Genomic DNA, 16,503 nt, shown 5'->3' on the forward strand with positions numbered 1-16,503 from the left:
AAACCTACATAAGATTAGAAAGAATTCCATGCTTTGCACACTTATTAATTATGGAAAAACGTAAGGTGCAAATCAAGTAATTATTGTGTTTTAGAGAAACTACAATTTAAAAAATCTTGGTTTAAAGTTATAAGTGAAGTTGATGGTAAACCATATTGATAAATGAGAACATCATGATTAGACAAAGACAAAGTGTAAAGAAATTGCATACTTAAGTTCATTTTATGTTATGTTAAAAATAATAACCCTAAAGTAAAATAATAAAGATGTGAAATGGATAGTTCATGTTTTTAGTTCCTTTGCATTCAGTGGACATCATAGTGGTAAGGAGTCAATTTAGAATTGCATCAAAGTAAAGTATGTCTTTTCCCAACTGTCTTTATTGAAAAGAATAGAAAACCAAGGATTTGCATCTATGGGAAATGGAATTCTAAAGTGTTCAGTAAAATATAAGCATATCAATAACCTTCTTTTCATGTTTTGATTTCTATCTGGTGCAGTTTATTAAAACAATATTTGTCATCTATTATTTAATCTTTGTTGAACCTTCTTTAAGTTTAATGCTTTTTGAATTGAATTGAATTGTACAGAATCTATAGGTTTTTACTGGTCTTCTAAGCTTTTTTATTTTATTCTGCTTTCCTTCTGGATTTCATTTTCACCGCTACTCCTAGGCACCGTTCTATTAACCTGTTCCTTCATGGTTATCAGAAATTCTGGATAGAAACAGAGGAATATTCCTTTGAAGAGAAACTCGTTCAGGATTTGGCTGTAAGTACAGATATAATTGGGCTGAGTCCACAATGCCTTCTTGTCTCCACTTATAAACACTTTCATATATACCATTCTGCTATATTTTGTGCCATGATATGAACAGTGTATCACATTTTTATTTTGTTACTGTATATATTTGGACTGAAACTAATTAGATCAAATCACAGCTAATTTAATTCCTAAATTAAAATTTAATTTAAATTAGTTTAATTTTTTGAAGGTTTAAATACGGTGAATGCTTTTTTGTTAATTGGCATTTTGTTTATTGAATAATGTTTTGATTCATTTTAATATGCCAAAGATTGTATTTTTAGTACAAGCTATCTACCTTTTCCTTGATATTATAATACATTGCCATTCTAACAAATTAGAAACAAATGTGACAGATTTGTGTTTTAGGCAATGGGATTTTTATTTGACAATGCATTTTTTAAATCCAAGACAAATTTTAACTCTTTTCTTTTTAACTGATTAATTAAGCAATAATTTATAGAACTATTATTTTCTGTATGTAAAGTGATCAGTTCACCCTACTTGCCATGTTTTCTTGGCAGAAAAGCAACATCCAACAGTGTAGAAGAGACTAATAGATTTATGAGTTGATGTCTTTATATTCCTTAAAATGCATTTGAATCATTGATGCAGTATTTCCACTAACCTAACATAGGCTAATTCTACATTGGTATTAAGTATAGAATTACACTGTCTCTTTCAATTACATTTCACAGAAGGTGGCAGATCACACATTCATACTTCTGGATTTCTCAATGTTCTCTTAATGTTTTTAAGAAGATGATCCCTGCACAAGTAGACCTCTCTGATAGTCTTTGATAGTACTCTTTAATACTTTTAAAGGGCAAAGGTTTCTTTCTTCTTTTTTACTTAAAGGTATTGAATAGATGGACAGATTATTCACTTAAATATAGCTGTTACTTTTTTATAAAATGGTGGAAATCTCTGTGAAAGATAAAGTGAGAATTTTCTAAGCCGTTTCTGTGCTAGTCTATTGCAGCTTAAAGAACAATGAATCATATGGTAACTTAGCAACGAAAACATCCATTACGCCATCAACACAATAATCAGATTATTATTCTCATTCATCAGATGGTAACATTTAGTTGAAAATATCATTGCAGGGAGGTATATAACTGGTAAATGGTATATAACTATATGCATCTCTCTTCAGAGGGTTTGCTTTAATATTGTTAATTTGTTGTAAAACATGTATTGAATTTCCTATGATGGAAATTACACAATTGTGTTCTGCTGTGATTAAGTAGATATAAAACTTTGGTCCAGGGCATGCAAAAAAGGGAGGGAGGAAAGGAAGGAAGGAAGGAAGGAAGGTCATTCAAATTGAAAGAACTCTAATTTCCAGGGTAAGGGAGACGAATGCCAATCACATATATAAATTGCTTCCTTTGCTGCCAGTTCCAGATGATTCAATGGTGTTGATACAGCAATTTCCAATCCATGTTGCAGAAGCAAGCATGAAGATTCTAGTTTAGTGAGCATAGGAAATGGTCTTGAAGGACAGGAGAATGAGGTGCCACCAAGACAGTGATCAGGCAAGCACAGCTTGAGCCTATTCCAAAAAACAAATTTTGTAAACATTTCAGACCTGCCCCTTTCTAGTTTATACAAAAATAAAGTGAGGGATGGGGGGGAAGCACATTCAGACTTGCAAAACTCTATTACTTTAGCTGTACAATAAAAGTAGCACTTGTCTATATGGCATTGGTTTGTTATTCTGATCTACCTTATGGGGCTAAAGTCACAGACTACACATAACGTGCTGTACTATAGTGGGCAGATCTAAAGGAATCTAGATAACCAGACAAACCAAATCTGACTTCAGGTAATAAACTAGATCTGTTTCTAGAAAAAATAGTCTGATTTTTAATTAGGCTCAAGATTTTTTCCATTACAGGTTCTGATTATGCAATCCTATACAATTTTATTTATAAGTAAACACAAGTCAGTCCAAAGGGAATTAAATGTATGAATATTTTACTATTAAAATACTGATCTTATACATATAAGAAAAGGTGTTGCATAATTGAATCTTCCAGCTAAAATATCAATATGAAAATATTAAATATTAAAATATGGAAATGATAGTTGTCCCACTTATTTTTTTTCTCCTATTACATACTTTTTATGTATAAAATTCCAATGTGATGTTTGCACAGACTCCACCCAAAACAACTGAAGATGAGGAAGAAGAGGATGAAAACCATCCAGATCCTCTACATCAGATTATTCTTCATTTCAGTCGGAGTGCTCTCACTGAAAGAAGGTAACTAACTTCCTACTTACCTCCTTTTCTTCCTGCCTTTGTTATGCTACCCAGCTGTATGAAGAGCAACATTAAAAATAATAACATACAATGAATTTGACAAAAGAAATGATAAGGAATAGCAATAGCACTTAGACTTACATACTGCTTCATAGTGCTTTACAGCCCTCTCTAAGCGGTTTACAGAATCAGCATATTGCCCCCAACAATCTGGATCCTCATTTTACCGACCTTAGAAGGATAGAAGACTGAGTCAACCTTGAGCCTGGTGAGATTTGAAGTGCCAAATTGCAGTCAGCCGGCAGTCAGCAGAAGTAGCCCGCAGTACTGCACTCTAACCACTGCGCCATCATGGCTAATAACTAGAAAGTAATTACAAGATGGTGATGCATATAATATATCAAAACATAGGACTTCAGAAACAAAGAGTCACTTACCTTACCCCAAGTTTTCTTAAATACCTTTTTTTTATTGTTTTTAAAGATGCTGAGAATTATCAAGTTGGACATGGCATCTGTTTGCATGGTCATTTTAAAATGTTTTCTGGATTTTTTTTAAGTCAAAGGTGATACTGTGCTACTTAATGCAGCCTTAATCTTAAAGATTAAGGAGCATAAAAAAAGGTAATGTTTAAAGTCGAATACATATATCTCTTTCAGATTGAATTTTGCAAGTTTCCCAAAATCCTTTTAACATAATAGTAAAACATTTAGAATTAATTAAGGTTTTCTGCTGTAGGAACTGATTTTGTATTTGATATGATCAGAGATCAGCTGTATAGCAAAGCCATGGCTAGAATCTTTGTAACCATTTCCAAGGCATAATAGAAAAAAAAATTCTCATGTGGGGTAGATAGATATATTCTTCAATTGCAAAAGCACTGGGTAAATACATGTTTTAATAAAGAATCTGATATGGAATCTATACCTATAAGCTTATAAGATCGTATCATGTATCATGGGGTTGTAACAAGATGAAAGTTTCCCTGCTTTAATAAATCCTGCAACTTCAGTTCAGTAACTTGTAAAGCCTTTCCGGGAACAAATGTATTTCTTTCTTTCATACTTTTCTACAGCAAACTAGAAAATGATCCTTTGTACACTGCATATTCAGCAATGATGGCAAAGGTGAGTAATTTAAATATCTACCTAAAAACAATTTATATTTAGAATGTCATCTCTGTTTTTTTCAGGTACATCTGAAATCTTAAAATAATATTCAGCATTTTCTATTTGTGACTGCCATTTTACTGTTAATAATAGATTCTATTACTAATGATGTTACTAATCCATCTTTTTAAATGACTGTATCAGCAAACCATCAAACATAGAAAGCCACAGAAAAAACAAGGTAAATAAAGAGATAAAACAATCCAACAGCAAATTTTGGAGGAAAAAGAAGGATTCCTAGTAATAAAAGATAAAATTGACTTTTAGTTGCGCTGGATTTCATCGTGTTTTCATGGAAATATCTGCAGCTTTCATAGCAGTAATATAGAAATTGTCACTGCCTTGTTCAGGAACATCTTTTATTTTCCAGTCTAATCTCCAGTTTGACATTTTCTGGTTATCTTCCATCCCACTACTAATCAATCTAAATAGTATTTAGTTTTTTCAAGATCAACCAATATTATATACCCTGTTTCCCCCAAAATAAGACATCCCCTGATAATAAGCCCAATCGGGCTTTTGCACACATGGCAATAAGGCCAAGCGCTTATTTTAGAGTTCAAAAAAATATAAGACAAGGTCTTATTTTCGGGGAAACACGGTATTTACAATATAAGGTAAATTCTGTCCCCAAAGACTTTTATCTCATTGGATGTAAATCCATTAGAATTTACTGCTAAAAAATAAAAACCAAATCAAAATTTGATAAAATCATTTCTTCATTAAAGAGTTCTTCAACAGTTGCCCTCTATTGATGAATTTGGCTCTTGATCTTGCCAATTTAGATCAAAGTTTCCCTTAAATGTAGAGATTTAGAATATTATAGGATCTTAATTTCCCTTCGTACTGTACATCTTTGGCACACATAGATATTCCTACCCAACTCTTTCTTCTTTATTTATTCAATAAACCACTCAACTCTGCAAAATCATGGCCAGATGAAATAAATTTCTAAAAACAATTCATACATGGATGAAATATAATATATATACATTATAAAAGAAAACTTACTACTGGCCAGTTTTCTACTGAATTTTCATATTGCAATCTTATTCATGATTTCCCCCTATTTAGTAAACATTCCACTAAAGTATGTACATTTATTTACTTGCTCTATTTTTTTGCATTCTTTTCTCTTTGAAACACAACTGCCTTGATCTTTGAGACATTAATTTGCAAATCCATCCATGAAATGGTCAATCCTCTGCTTATGAACTGTTTTTTTAAAATGTCTTTGACTTGTTTCAGCTTATTATTTATTACTTATTATCTGAGTCTGTATTTTTTTTCTAATGAGAAAAGAGCTGTCAGAGTGAGCAAGATGGTAATGAGGAGGAAGAGGAAGAAGAAAAGGAGAAGACATTTGAAGTTAGTTGTTTTCTTTAAAATCAGATCATTCGTAATTTATATAGCTATTAGAAATGATGCAGTCATTTCAGATAGGGTGCCCATTTTATTCAAACTTCATAAATTAACATAATGTTATACATAATCATTATTATTTTTTAAATTTTTGACAATCATGTCTTTATTTCTTTCTCCTTACTTTTTTTCCTTTATTCTTTTCACCTTAATTTCTATCTGTCTTTTGTTCCATATTTAAAAAAAACCCACAAATGTTGCTTGCTGTTCTTTTAAAATTTAAACTTTTCCTTTTGCAGCATTTATTCCATGCCTATTACTTTATCAATTGTGGGTAAAACTTTTTATAAAAATCTGTTAGGGAAATTATTTTAAAAATAAGCCCTTAACAAATGTTGCTGCATTAGAGTGATTATCATGGCTAATTTATTCTTTTAATATGTGTTTTAATCGGTTTGTGAAAGTTTTTTTTTAAAAAAAAAGTTTATTGTTTTCAAAGTCTTACAAATTTGGTACTGATGGCAGATACCACAATATGTATCTTTATTCTGACATTCAGGAAAAAGAAATGGAAAAGCAGAAAACCCTCTATCAGCAATCCCGACTCCATGAACGTGGAGCTGCTGAAATGGTATTGCAGATGATCAGTGCCAGCAAAGGTAATACAGTAAAAATGGAAAGGTTATTTGATTTTTATTTATGTATTTCTTTGCATGTATATATTTCATTCTGTCTTGAAAAGAAAGTCAGTCAGTCATTAAACAGGCTATAATAAATTCACTTCTCACCTCTATGGATGATGTGTGCCTTCCTCAATTTCAGGTCCTCTCCAGAGGCCTGAGAATTTGAGAGTTTTGCATATTATCTTAGCTATTCCTAGCACTGCACTCTTCTGGTCAGAGAGCTTGTTGAATGTGGGGTCAGAATGTGGGGTCTCCCTTATTAATATTCAACAGAGCTTTCAAGTTGTTCCAGAATCTGTAGATCTGTGGAGGGTTCCAGGACCTTCTCCCAGTTTAGGAGTCACAGCCTGAGTGTTCTTGCCACCACTGGAACCATTCTGGCCTTTATTTTTCACATCCACTCTAATTCCTCCTTCAGGCCCTGGTACTTCTCCAGCTTCTATACTCCTTCCTGATGTTGCAATCACTTGGCAACAATTGGCTATTACCTGCATATCCATCTGATTTTAAACTTGTTTTTAAGCTTAGAACTTTTTAAAATGATCATTTTGTGACCACAATGTAAGCACTGTATTCCTGATCGACAGGCGAAATGGGGCCCATGGTAGTTGAAACCCTGAAGCTTGGTATTGCTGTTCTAAATGGAGGTAACTCCGTTGTTCAACAGGTAACCACATTCATAGTTATGCAATTGTCTCTGTGGGTGCATATGCTTTTAAGAATTTTAAAGGCGACAATACCAGTTTGCATGAAATTTTATATAACTTTACTTTTATTTATTTGTATTTGCACATATTTTTTGATTCAAAATTTCTGAACAAATAATGGCCAAATTAAACTACTATTGCTCTCTGTATAGCACCTAAGCCCACCGAGTAATGTTCTTCACTTTTAGATAACATTGCAACTACGCCAAGATAAAACCTAGATTTAATGTCTGATCTTCAGCATGGGGTGATGCGGCGGGCTAGTAGTTAAGACACTGGGTTTGTTGGCTGGAAAGTCAGCAGACCAGGTTCGAAACCTGAATACCATGTGACGGGGCGAGCTCCCGTCCTCACCCCAGCTTCTGCCAGCCTAGCAGCTCGAAAGCATGCAAATGCAGGTAGATAATAATAGGTACCACTTCAGTGGTAAGATATCAATGCTCCATGATGTCATGCTAGCCACATGAGCACGGAAATGTCTTCCGACAGAGCTGACTCAATGGCCTTGAAACAGAGATGAGCACCTATAGTCAGACATGACTAGTGGAGTAAAATTCATAGGGACTCTTTTATCTTTACTTCAGCGTGACTCGGGCCATCAATAAGTTGGAAGCCATGAATTCCTGAATCCTAAACACAGTACTGCTGGGAGACAGGTTAAAATCCCCAAGAACCCATTAGGCTTGTGCTTCAGCTTCTAATGAATGAGTATAGCATTTTAGGCAGGGATATAGCAGGAAAGATGATGCACAGCAGCAATAAACCTAGCTAATTTTTGATGCCCAACTTCACCCTCACTTCTAGTTATTTATAGTGTAGACCTTTAAAAGCGACGAAGGGCTCTCAAATTACTACTGCCACCACATCCATCTCTCTACCCTGGTTTGGAGCTAGTGCAAATTTCCAAATTTGGGTGGACAAATTTCCAAGATGGGAATTCCTACTCTGGGTCCACACAGGTCTGAGCTACACAAGCCAAGTTGGTAGACTTCTGCATGATCAAATCATGCATCAAGGACCTGATCACTTGTCCTACAAGAACTTTTATTAAAGACTGGAACCTATTATGGATTTTTTTTGCAGAAAATGGGGAAAAAAACCTGGTAATTTATGGATTTGCTAATTAAAAATTGTTGAATATGAGCAGAAGAGACTTATGATGTAATTTTAATGAGGAAGGAGTGAAAATAGATTTTGTAACTGGTGTAAAGAAGATTGGAAGTAATTTCTTTGGATATCTTTTGTTCTTTTTTCCATTTGAATTTCTTTTCATTTTTTTCAAATCTCACTCTATATTATTTAATGTTGATTCACTACTTCTGTGAAAATCCTTAATAAAAAGTATATATTAAAAAAAATAAAATAAAAGGATCCTGTCACCTATCCTCAAGGGTGAATATTGAGGGTTGGTAGGTAGAAATTATCATAGTTATCTAAGAAATCAGCCTGTGAATTGTCTCTTTCAGATTGCTGTGATGTCCCCTGTGCCTGTCATAATACTGATGGCCCTTACCTCATTCTATCTCAGCCACCCCTATCCCCTCCCTTATTCCAGGCTTTACTCTAGGACCAACCCACCACCTCCAATTCCATGCCCATTTCCAGACTCCCCTCGTAGCAGCAAGGGGTCCAGCCAAGACAGCCTTTAAACATACCATATATAAGCTTACATTATCCAAGTTCCCAAGCCAAGCCCAAAGGTGCCAATAGTATGTTAAGATTGTAACTTATTCTTGTTTTAGCAAAAATATATTCTTGTCATTAAACAAACTCAGACTGTTTTTAATATAAATATTTTTCAATCTCTGATTCAGAAAATGTTGGATTATTTGAAAGAGAAAAAGGATGCTGGTTTTTTTCAATCTATCTCTGGCTTAATGCAATCTTGCAGGTAAAGACTTTCTGTGCTCAGCTGCATGTATGAATGGAATTTTGACTATATGCTATCACGTTGTTGTCAATGTCCATATAAATAGATTTTCTCTATGAAGATCTGTCCCTAATCTGATCTTTCACATCTTCAGTGGAATATACTTTTCCAAATTCATGTTTTTTCAAAAACTCTGGAGAAATGTGATAATGTGAACTGAGATGCAATGGATGGATTTTGTTCTGGGGCATGCATTAGTTTGCCCTTTAAGAATCTTTACAATATTTTCATGCCAGCATTCTTAACTGGTTCTTATTGTTAATAACAACAACAGTTTAAAGAGTAAATCTGTTTATCCAGGAACACCAGATTCTTACTGCCCTGACCATTGATGAAAAAAAGGAGAAAGCATTTAGTGGATTAAGCTAATTTTTGTCTCAATTGATATATTGCAGTGATATCAACAGAAAGAATATTGAAAAACTGGTTTGGGTTTAGGAGGTAATATTGATAGAGAAGAATTTAATACTGATTTCAGTGAAACTGTTCATCTTTCAAATGTATCATTTTTAAACCTTTATAATTCATTTTTTTATTGTTTGAATGATTTGCTAAATTATTATTCAGTCTTATTAGTTTCGGCAATCTTTTCTTTATTGTCTTTTTTTTAATAAGCGTTCTTGATTTGAATGCCTTCGAGAGGCAAAATAAAGCAGAAGGCCTTGGAATGGTTACTGAAGAAGGAACACGTATGTACAATGAATGAATTCAGATAGATTTACATTTATTTTTATTTTTTTTTTTCAGCCCAATTGTTCAGTTCACTTAAGGTCTCTTTATTTAACTTCCTTAAAATGATGTGCGGTTAAACTATGCTGTTTCATTTAGTTTCCAAGAAAACATTTAATAAAATATATAATGTAATTATAACTTGCTTATTTTGTATTCTTATTATTTTTCTTTGATCCACAGTCATCATACGTGAGCGTGGTATGTTTGGGTTTACAGCTTTTGATGCTATTGTGTGTGGCAAATACAGAAAGAAATCTTCTTTAATTGCATCTTCATAGATATCTTTTAGGTTAACTTTCATGGTCTGCAGATGATTGTGTATGGGGCTTGAAGAAACAATTTGATGCTTAATTAAAGAAGCGTCTTTCATACCTAAGGCATGGTTTGATAATGACTAACCATTTCCTATTAGATTTTTAGTCCTGTAGTTTGATCATGAATGCTTTGGAGTGCTAAATATTTTAGCTTTGCTTTTTCTGTTTTATAGTTTGCTTTTATCATTTCCCCAAAGTATTTCTTTTTTTAAAAAGAACGAACTACTGTAAATTAGCTTACAGTATTTGCTTTTTATTACAATCACTTAGTTTGAAGGATGCTGTTGAAAGACTATTTGTTCTGCATGTTTAGAAACAATTGATTATCGCGTAATTCATTGTACTGTATATTTTCAAGGTGAGAAAGTACTACAGAATGATGAGTTTACTAAAGATCTATTTAGATTTTTACAACTGCTGTGTGAAGGTCATAACAATGGTAAGTGATGTGCAATATATTTTCAGCAATTTACTGTTTGATTTAAATCTTTGGGGAAATAGGTTATTCCAATATCTTTCATACTTAAATTGATTTTCAATTCTTCAATAGTTAATCAGTTTCTCAGATGAGGTGGACTCAGAAATAATTTTTCACATGTATAAGTTCTTTCAAGATACAAATCAAATTGCTATTTTATTAAATTCAAATCTAGTAAGTGAGAAGTTTTGCTATGTAATATGTTATGCAATTACTATTTCATATAACTTTCATTAAAAAGATTGCACTTCTTTCATATTATTAGACACAATTACTGTGGTATCCATCGGGGTGGTTATGAATGCAATTTCCTTTCAAAACAATACACAATTTTTCATTTTCTAAATGAACAAAAAAATTATGAAAATAAGGAAGACTATATGAAATCTTTTATTTATATAGCACACAAATTATTTTACCTTTCAGATTTTCAGAATTACCTGCGCACACAAATGGGCAATACTACAACAGTGAATATTATCATTAGCACAGTAGATTATCTTTTGCGGCTTCAGGTAAACGGAAAAAATATTTTATATTATATCACTCTGTTTTGAAAATCCTTTGCCATTACAGGTTTTGGCTTTCATCATACTTGGTGTCTATTCTTTTTCCTTCTTACAGTTCCATGATGCAGTAATTGTGTCCTCTTTTTCAATTATATTGTATTAATTAAAAGAGAAGCAGCATGGCAACCAATTTGAATAGAAAGTGTAAAATCTAAGCTTGAAAAAAACCTAGAAGTATATTGATGACTCTTCCTAACTTTAATTTGCGGTAAAACATATTGGGATTTAAATGTTTGATTTGAATCACACTCAGGTTTTTCTTTTCCTACCTGTACCTTGAAGCTGAAGTATTTGATGTCTGAGGAAAAATTGATTTTTAAAATATTGCTTTACTTTATGCTTGCAGACACTGTGAGGGAATTAAAAATGAATGCTGTTTTCCTGAGAAAACAAATAAGCTGCTGCTTGATTTTCAAACATCCCCTGGTTTTATACACAGCAGTAAAGACACTGATGTGTAGAGATGTTTAGGCCAATCTTACTACGGCACTTAAAGAGCAGTCCAAAGAGGCTTGCAAAACTAAAAAGAAGGGATTTGTTTGGACAGAATGATTGGGAAGTTGTGAGCTGATTCCATCCAATTCCCAGGAATGTGAAACCCAAGCTTCAGGAATATCAGTATCCAGATCCTGACTCAAGGCAGAATATTTAAGTAAAGCAGCCTTTTCTAATCCAGGCACAAAAGACTTGAATTTCCATAATTTCTCAGACAGTTTTGTCATGGCTACGAATTCTGGGAATTAAAGTCAGTTTATTTAATGCTCCCAGGGCTAGAAAAGCTGAAGCAGGCATTTAAGTAGGTGCAGCATGCAGTCATTAACTTTTTTTTTAAATCTACATTTTAAAAGTTAGTTTGTGAGTTAGTAATTCTTCCAATTAGATTATCAGAAGTTAAACCCTGTTTAGGTTGGAATCCTGATTCTGGAGCACTTTTCCAGCTGGTTTTACTTGATCCTGACCTCAATAACTCTTCAGGACCAGGAGAAAATTGTTCTTTTCTACAAAAAAAAAATAATAATAAATAGTATACATTTGCTCATTATGTCTTACAGTTTGTATGGGGACATATTTTGGGTTAAGAGTGTTTTGTTTTAAGATGTTTTAAATGCATATTGTGATGTAACAGTTTGTTACATTGTTTAACATCGAAAAGTAAACTTAATTGAAAGGCAGCATAGGAAGTGTTTTAAAGTAGTGTATAGTGACTGAAATAATAAAATATTCTCTTTTGGAGTTTTAAAAAAAGTGAGTAGTTTTTTATTTGCTATTGTTTGGATTCAGAATTTATTGGAGTAGACACAGATTTTATCATAATAATTAGAAAAAAAATGATAAATATAAAAATGATATATACGACAATTTCCTTCTGGAATACTGTTTGATTATTGTTTCATTAATATATACAGGAAAACCACATATTTTTTTATTCTTAGGAATCAATCAGTGACTTTTATTGGTACTACTCTGGCAAAGATATAATTGATGAATCTGGACAATATAACTTCTCTAAGGCTTTGGCTGTAACCAAACAGATTTTTAATTCACTAACTGAATATATACAAGTAGGTAAAAACTTTCTCCTTGTTATATAATTTGCTGAATGAATGAATGAATGAATGAATGAATGAATGAATGAATGATTATATGGGTGAATGAATGAATGACATGAATGGATGCCAAAGGTTTACTTTACTGGAATTAGTGGAATTTTATGATTACTGCCATTTGTAAAATCATTAAAAAAAAAAAGAATGAAGATAATATCTACAGATTGTATATGGAGATTCTGAGTCATCCAGGTCATGGTTGTCAAAAAGATGCTTTTTCAAGAGGCAACTGGACTTTTTAACAAACTGCATTACTGTTTGGTTTGGTGGCAGCAGTGCCTCAGATAGAAGAGCCATACAGAGAGTGGTGAGGACAGCTCGCTTCCTATTATTCAGGATCCTGCTTATAAGCATGATGTGCTTAGAGCTCAAAGCATTCCACACACCCACTTTATGGTCTGTTTCTGTTGTTCTGGGAGGAGGTTTCAAAATATTTCTATCAGGGCTACCAGAGGCTGTAACAGCTTTGTTCCCTATGCCATCCATCAGATAAACTTGCAAGATTTGTTTTTCTCAGCATGTATATGTATACATCCAAACTAGACTGTGCTGTTGTTCTGTGTCATATAATATATGTGGGTATAGTTTATGCTTATTTATTTATTTATTTATTTATTTATTTAGTCATGCTTATGTAGTGTATATTGGAGGTGGTGACCTTTGAGAACTGTATGCAATGAAATTTGATTTTAATGTATGCCAATCAGTGTAGATTTAGAGTGACAACGAAGTTATTCTAAGTCTAAGACTAAGACTTTCTGGTTTTTCTTTGAAGACGTTTCGCTTCTCATCCAAGAAGCTTCTTCAGCTCTGCTTGAATGAGAAGCAAAATGTCTTCAAAGAAAAACCAGAAAGTTCAGTTGACTCTTGAAGAAGCACCTTCAGAAAGTTGTTTCAGAATGCCTTCTCACCTTCTAATACTTGCATCCAATTTCATTTTGTTTCATGTTTTGTTTTTCCATTTACCTTTGCTCATTGCATACCCTCGTTTATGTCTTTTCTGCTACGATCTAGTTTTATGGAAAGTATCTCTTAGAAGCTGCTATGTTTGACCTGTCAATAACAGATTACTAGAAGTTCTTACAGAGTAGTTTTGATGAAGTTTTAATAAATACATATTATCAAATTATTTTATGATGATTTTATTACAATTCTTATTCATTGTTACTATATCTCATGCTTTAGAGTATATTGTATCATTACTGTGTGTTTTAAGCTTTATATTGTTCATTGTTGCTAAATGGTCAGAGTTCTTTGTAGATTTAGAGCATGCTATCAATAATTAAATAATAACAATACTTATTGAGATAGATGCTTAAAAAGAAGAATTAAAACATCATTCTTTAATTGTAGGGGCCTTGCATTGGAAATCAGCAGAGTTTGGCTCACAGTAGACTATGGGATGCAGTTGTTGGCTTTCTTCATGTTTTTGCTAACATGCAAATGAAGCTTTCACAGGTAAATTTTATTCATCATCTTTGCTAAAAATGTAAATCAGTTGATCAAGTATATACATTTTATTTCATATTTCATAAACTAAGGTTTGTGAAGCTAGAAATAAGCATCACAGCCATGTGCCTGCTGATTTGTCCCACTACTCTCCTACCACACACACATAGCATTAAGTGCTGTAATCCTGATTTGAATTAAACCAGAGATGCTGGTTCCCCACCTGAAATGGGAAAGCTTAAGTTTGATCTATTAGAGAGTCAGGATTTCTGATTTAAGTGAACACGGGATTGAAACACAACAAAGAGCACATTTGAATTTAAGAACATAAGATTTTGGTAGTGGTTTGCTCTCAGAGCTTGCCATTTAGTTTCTGAATGTTTCATTACCAGCTAGGTAACATCATCAGTAGGAGTTTTGTAGAAGTGTCTTGTCCTATTCTTCTTTGGCATGTATATGTCATGTGTGCCAGTATGGTCAGCTGGCCGTTTGTTTGGTGCTATATTTAAATTCTGAGAAGCTGATTGGTTCCCTCTTGATTGGTCGTTCAAATGGTCTGGGTTTCTTATGTGTTCATATGCTGGATCTAAATGAATATGTTTGTTAATTATCTTTTTGTAGAATACCCGGCTTCAATAAATTCACATGTGTGGCGGATGTTGGCATGACCAATGATTTTTGTTCCTTCCCAATTGAACTGGTGGTGTTCATTGTCAATGTGGTTTGAGATCAGGGATTTTTGGTCATGCTGTTTAACTGCTAGCCGATGTTCATGAATTCTTGTTTTCAATTGCCTTCCTGTTTGTCCGACATTGAATTGATTATAAATTTTGCAATTCATTTTTTATGTTGTATATTGTTGTTTATGTTATATATTATGTTGCTGTTTATATAAGCTAAAGAGGAATAGGACAAAACACTTCTACAAAACTCCCACTGATGATGTTACCTAGCCTGGTAATGAAACATTCGGGAACTAAATGGCAAGCTCGGAGAGCAAACCACTACCAAAATCTAAAATCTGAGCAACAAGTATTTTCTATTATTTCAATGTAAGATTTTGGTTAGAAGGTTGATCAAAGGCTGTTGTGATCTAGTATTATAAGTCACAAGTTGGCCAGCTAAATGCACCAAGAAAGCCCAGCAGTGTGCATAGAAGACAAACCACTCTCTACTACAATTACTCCCTAACAACTGGTATTTAAGGTAGGCTACTTCTGATTCAAGAGATGGTAGATAGTTAATAAGATTAGTAGCAATTGATAATCCGATTCTTCATCTATATTCTTTCTTTCAACACACTGATGCTGGTTAATCTCATAATTTAATGTACTTTGTGTAAAAGAAAAAGCAAAAATAAAATGTCTAGCACAAGATAGTTCTTTACAATATGTGTAATTTACCTGCCAATGTCCGTCACATTATCCTATCTATTTATTCGAACATCAAGAGTACTTCCTATTTGTCTTAGGAAATGTCTCTTTGATGTTTCTTGAGAAGGCATACATTTTAAAAAATGGCATGAATCCATTTCCTTCCAGAGATTCACAGAATAATTTCCTGTCACTAAAAGGCAGTTTTTGCTATTACTATTTCTCTTTCCACCCTTCTTCATATGTCTTATACTGTTCTGGATAATTGTCTAATCCTCTGGGGCAGATTTCATAGACATCCAGACATTATGGGAAAGAACAAACTGGATAATGAGAGAATGCCTTGATCTTGAAAGTGGCATCTTGTTCAGGGGGCATCTTAATATAACTCAGTCACCAAAATCTTTTAGTGTAATTGTGTAGTGTTATTCCAGATATCCTTTTACCTGGCATAGTAGTTCAATGATCAGCTGCATTTAGGTATTTATAAAATTTCTGCCATCTCTTTTGGTTCCAAAGTACCTTCTTTGCAGTTGATCTCAGATTTGGTCCCTAGGGCCTTTAGTTAAAAGGAAACAGCTGCTATGGAAGATTGCTGCTTGACACTCTGGAGTTGGTAAATTGCCATGTATCCTCAATGGAATAGATAAGGTAGCTTTCATTGTTCTATGCCTTACCTTGGATAGCATTTTCTGCACTTAAGCATTCTGCCAGACACACATAGCTCATTGGTTCCAATCATGTAAAACATAACCATGTTGAATTGAGTCGAAGTTTAGATCATTTTAAAAGTAAATGTTAACTTTATATGTATCCTAGGATTCCAGCCAAATTGAATTGCTGAAGGAATTACTGGATCTTCTGAAGGATATGGTGGTGATGCTGTTGTCACTGCTTGAAGGTGGAATTTTTTATAAAGTGTTATTCCTTCCATTGCTATAAGTCACAATAAAATTAATTTGAAAAAAAAATTCTCAATTTAAGCTGTATTGTATTTACCACAGTAATTCTGCCTTGTAACTTGAAAAAGAAATTGCAATAGATTTAAACATATAAT

General features: G+C 33.2%; 1 protein-coding gene across 10 annotated transcripts in view; it reads left to right on the forward strand.

Annotated features, from left to right (window-relative positions):
* Positions 1 to 16,503, forward strand: part of RYR3 (ryanodine receptor 3) — a 290,814-nt gene that overhangs the window by 243,291 nt on the left and 31,020 nt on the right. For 9 of the 10 annotated variants that reach the window (XM_087875404.1, XM_087875417.1, XM_087875406.1 and 6 more), the window contains 14 exons: positions 675 to 771; positions 2,967 to 3,073; positions 4,149 to 4,200; positions 5,545 to 5,610; positions 6,164 to 6,263; positions 6,875 to 6,954; positions 8,809 to 8,885; positions 9,540 to 9,613; positions 9,837 to 9,854; positions 10,329 to 10,409; positions 10,875 to 10,963; positions 12,451 to 12,579; positions 13,978 to 14,082; positions 16,266 to 16,347. In XM_087875404.1, the coding sequence (XP_087731530.1) occupies positions 675 to 771; positions 2,967 to 3,073; positions 4,149 to 4,200; positions 5,545 to 5,610; positions 6,164 to 6,263; positions 6,875 to 6,954; positions 8,809 to 8,885; positions 9,540 to 9,613; positions 9,837 to 9,854; positions 10,329 to 10,409; positions 10,875 to 10,963; positions 12,451 to 12,579; positions 13,978 to 14,082; positions 16,266 to 16,347 (1,157 nt within the window). The remainder of the gene's footprint in view (positions 1 to 674; positions 772 to 2,966; positions 3,074 to 4,148; positions 4,201 to 5,544; positions 5,611 to 6,163; positions 6,264 to 6,874; positions 6,955 to 8,808; positions 8,886 to 9,539; positions 9,614 to 9,836; positions 9,855 to 10,328; positions 10,410 to 10,874; positions 10,964 to 12,450; positions 12,580 to 13,977; positions 14,083 to 16,265; positions 16,348 to 16,503) is intronic. The other variant, XM_034417902.3, reaches the window with a different exon arrangement.

The sequence above is a fragment of the Pantherophis guttatus genome, chromosome 1 (genome assembly GCF_059756535.1).
Source record: "Pantherophis guttatus breed Tessera chromosome 1, ASM5975653v1, whole genome shotgun sequence".
Lineage (NCBI taxonomy): Eukaryota > Metazoa > Chordata > Lepidosauria > Squamata > Colubridae > Pantherophis > Pantherophis guttatus.